General features: G+C 38.4%; 2 protein-coding genes across 2 annotated transcripts in view; one reads left to right on the top strand and one right to left on the bottom strand.

Annotated features, from left to right (window-relative positions):
• Positions 1-469: 469 nt before the first annotated feature.
• Positions 470-1029, bottom strand: LOC111691475 (protein prune homolog 2-like). The gene is made up of 2 exons (XM_023454385.1): positions 786-1029; positions 470-732 (listed from the first exon to the last, which is right to left on the bottom strand). Exons 1-2 carry the CDS (start codon positions 1027-1029, stop codon positions 470-472), a joined length of 507 nt encoding a protein of 168 aa, XP_023310153.1.
• A 633-nt stretch (positions 1030-1662) lies between these two features.
• The window catches only part of LOC108903778 (BTB/POZ domain-containing protein 17), a 6386-nt gene continuing 4234 nt past the window's right edge, over positions 1663-3814 (top strand). Inside the window, exons 1-2 of the mRNA XM_023454386.1 lie at positions 1663-1683; positions 1725-2654. Of these exons, the coding sequence (XP_023310154.1) occupies positions 1663-1683; positions 1725-2654 (951 nt within the window). The remainder of the gene's footprint in view (positions 1684-1724; positions 2655-3814) is intronic.

A 3814-nucleotide genomic window follows, 5' to 3' on the forward strand; every position in this document is an offset into this window, starting at 1 on the left:
TTATGTGAAAACCTAATTGTTCGTAATGTTAACGCTAGTCTCATCTCTCTACTAACATTAACCAGTGACCACGACTATCAACCAGTGACTATTACTTCAGGGGCACGTAGCATGGAGCCGATAGTTTGCTAACCATTACTATTTTCATTGAAATACTTTTGGACCAGAAATAATTCGTAAATAATAGTTGGATACTATTGAATATTTTGATAGTTTATTGTGACTAATATTCACTATTTGTTTCCCTAGAAAAAGTATTTCATTCTACATATAAAATAGAGTATAAAATTTGAAAGTTAATAATTTGGAAAAAACAGAAATCTTTAAACAATAACAATAAAAATTTTATTTATTAGAAGCTAAAAACAAACTCTCCGAAACGAGAATTTTTGAGGACCCTGTATTTGTGAAGGAAAAAAATGGAAAATGAGTTTATATTCTTAATACTTAAAAAAATTATTGTAGTGACTTACAGGAACAGGTTGTCCATCACATAATCATAATCCACTCTCGACCTATCAGGTAAGAAGCAAGCGGAAAACAGCACAATAGCAGTGTGGCCTCCTGCTCTGAGGTATCCACCATGAGAGAGCACTCTTTTGTAAGGTTCGATAACACGCATATCAATAGTGCGTTGTTCTCCACCAGGCAACACCATCCGCTGCCAGTACCTGGCGTGTCGACGCTCATCTGCCGCACTTAGAGGCTCGATTGGCTCAGGAGAGATGTTATCTAAAAAAAAAGGAAACAGTATTGCAAATTTAAAAAATAAAACATGTACACACCATCGTTTTCCAGATTATCTTTACCATTTTCAGTTTCTCCGTTAAAAACGTCTTCAGACTTCAAGCTATCAGGATTGCTGTCTAAAGAAGAAACATCGCTTTCTTGATCAGATTCAATTGGCAAGACTTTTATTATTCTTAGTTTATTGCTTCTTTTATTGTGTGCCAGAAAATTTAAATTTCCTGTAAAACATATAGCAGATTTAAGGCAAAAAGTTTTAGATAAAAACTGGGAAAAATTCATTGAATTGGCTTATTAATACGTCAACTATAAGCAACAAAATTTCCAAACCATGAAGCTTAACAATTACTATTCGGGAAATTCAATAATTACATTTAATTCCTAGTGGCGTTACTAAAAAAAAATGATTTCTTCCATTTTGTTAAGGAGGTTTATCTGATTTGGAATTGACGAACAAATATTCATAAAAAAATTAATATAAGCTTATTAATATGAAGAAAACCGTCAAAAAAAATTATGACTAGTTTGGATACCTGAGACGAGATATTAATAAAATAATTTTTCACGATTTAGTACAGAGTCTTATGAGAATGCAGATTTTTTTGGTCTTTCCACTTAGAATGCGCAACAATCGACGAACAGTTTCCACAGCAACTTGTATAAATAGGAAACCGATATCTAAGGAACCGTATGATATATATTTCAAGCTTAGGCATCCAAACAAAGCCAGCCAAGTGCAACGTTGCCAAATCTAAAGGCTTACTACTTTAGTCACTAGCGAATGTACAGAAACTCTCGTTAGACTTTTAGACGTACCTCCGTACCCGATAAACCTCCTTAATAGTTATTAAAGTGCCGAATGATGTTTGGGTACCTTGAAATTTGAAAAAATTCTGAAAAAAGTTTATCCTTTTAATGTTTTCGAAGAGAAATGATGCTGGTCGCCTGATTTATTTCATGATTTTGTGTTTTCCCAGGGCCTGTCGAGGGTCTGCGTGTCGTACATGTGCAAGCACATCCCGCACGCCGCGTCTCACAACCAGCTCTTCTCGTGGCTGCAATACAGCACCGCCTGCTGCCACACCAAAGTGTACGACACCTGCCAAAACTACATCAAGTGGAACTTTGAGTCGGTGGCCAATACCCCCGACTACAGCAATTTCGATGTCGACCTGTTCATCAACATTCTGCAACAGAACGACATCGTCGTCCACAATGAGATGGTACTCTATAACTGCGTGGTGCGCTGGCTAGAACTGCAGAAGATAAAAATCCTACAGACGTGTCCCTCGAGTTCTGCAGTCGAGGAGGAATACCGACTTCTAGTGGAGAAGATAATGCGTTATATCCGGTTCCCGATGATGACGCCCAGGGAACTGGCAGATCTTCTGCTCTCGCCCGTAATAAGGCAGCACAAGGAGTTCTTCGTGGACCGCATGGCGATCGGCATGAAGTACCACTCCGGCTACACGGACCAAATCCAGGTCCACGGCGGCTGCGAGGAGGGACGGTTGCTGTTCACTCCCCGTTTGTACACGTCGGACAGCTGCAGCGCCATCCTAACCATTGAGAACTTCTGGAGCATCCCCAACTACCACACGAGCACGTTCGTGTTCTCCTCGCACTTGTCGGCAGCCGAACACGAGTCTCACAAGGTGAACGAGTGGCTGGTGGACCTTTACCCGAAGGGGGTGTGGTTCAAGAAGTGTTTTCTGATCGTGTGGCAGGGTACCTTAGAGGTGCCACAGGAGATACTGTCGACGGTACGGCTCTCCTTGACGTGCAGGGAGCTGTCGGAGAGGGAGATGCGTGTGAAGGTGTCGGTGTTGATTTACGGGCTGCAGGGCGGAGTGGAGCACGTGATGGAGGTGAGGGAGAAGGTCCACCACTTCACGGCACAGGACAAGGTTGGTTTTGTCTATTAGTATCGTATTTTTTCACTTTTTTTCGATATTTTAAAGCTAATTTTTTTGTCAAAATCAGAATGTTCTTTGATACCAAAAATTTAGGTATGCTAAAGTTAATTGAGCTCATGAACAATATCTACATAGTAAACAGGTAGGAAATAATATTTATCCAAAGTAAAATCTAAAAGTTACGTGTCTATACAGGTTGTAACAAAAGTAACGTTACAAAAAGGTAGAACACTTAAAATTAGTAGGAGTACTTCATATAAAATTTTTGCCTAAAATGCTTCCTCGGTGAGGTTGATGTTGAAAAAATAAATAACATTCTGTTTAATATCTTTCGACTATTACTTCGAGCTAATTTCGTGAAATTTCATATCCGGGGTTTTTTGGGATGAAAAATTTGAATTTATAGACGATTTTGTTCTATCTTCTAGAGGGCGCCACAAGCAACCATTAGGACGCATTTAAACTGCCAAAAAGGTTTTGTGCCACCGTATATTTAACTTTGGGCTGGAAAATATTTTCCCCCCACTTTTCTGCTTAAAAAAGATATACCTCGCTAATATCTCTTAACTCTAAAGCCAACTGTTTTCAACAAAAATGCATTTAAACTTGTAAAAAGAAGATATTTAGACAACATTTATGCTAGGAACCATATTCAAAAGGCTCTAAATATTTTAGGAAGCATTTTTGTAATAGGTGCTTTTGCTCAAATCGGCACAAAAGCAATCGTTTGTTGGTAGAGTTTCTTGATACTATACTCGGCGGCCAAAATTATAAAGAGTGACTAATACATAATATAAAACACTATTACCATAATGCGTATAAAATATAAAATAAGTTCTATACGGTTCAATATTATTTATCTTTGTGCCGCTCGCCATGCACATCGGTAGAATCTATAATCGTGGATAGACTGAGTTACACTGAACGTCGATCTATATTTTATCTCTGTCTTTTGCACTTGGTAGGGAATAGGGAAATGCTTTTTTAGTGGGTGTAAACGGACTTGATTTGCCCGGCCTGAGAAACGTCATAGCATAAGCGTAAACGAGGGGTCTAATTCCATGGCTATAATAAATTTATAAATTAAAAAAACACAACTGGGACGTTTTAAAATGCTGTAATAATTAAAATTGATCAAAGTGCCGGTTATA

The sequence above is a fragment of the Anoplophora glabripennis genome, unplaced genomic scaffold (genome assembly GCF_000390285.2).
Source record: "Anoplophora glabripennis isolate ALB-LARVAE unplaced genomic scaffold, Agla_2.0 scaffold134, whole genome shotgun sequence".
Taxonomy (NCBI): Eukaryota; Metazoa; Arthropoda; class Insecta; order Coleoptera; family Cerambycidae; genus Anoplophora; species Anoplophora glabripennis.

What these genes read in the sequence shown, in the direction of transcription:
- LOC111691475 (XM_023454385.1), bottom strand. Translation starts at nt 1,029, where the DNA reads ATGAATTTTTCCCAGTTTTTATCTAAAACTTTTTGCCTTAAATCTGCT. An exon ending in AGATAATCTGGAAAACGATG is followed by an intron (nt 733 to 785) that starts GTGTGTACATGT and finishes CTTTTTTTTTAG; the next exon opens with ATAACATCTCTCCTGAGCCA.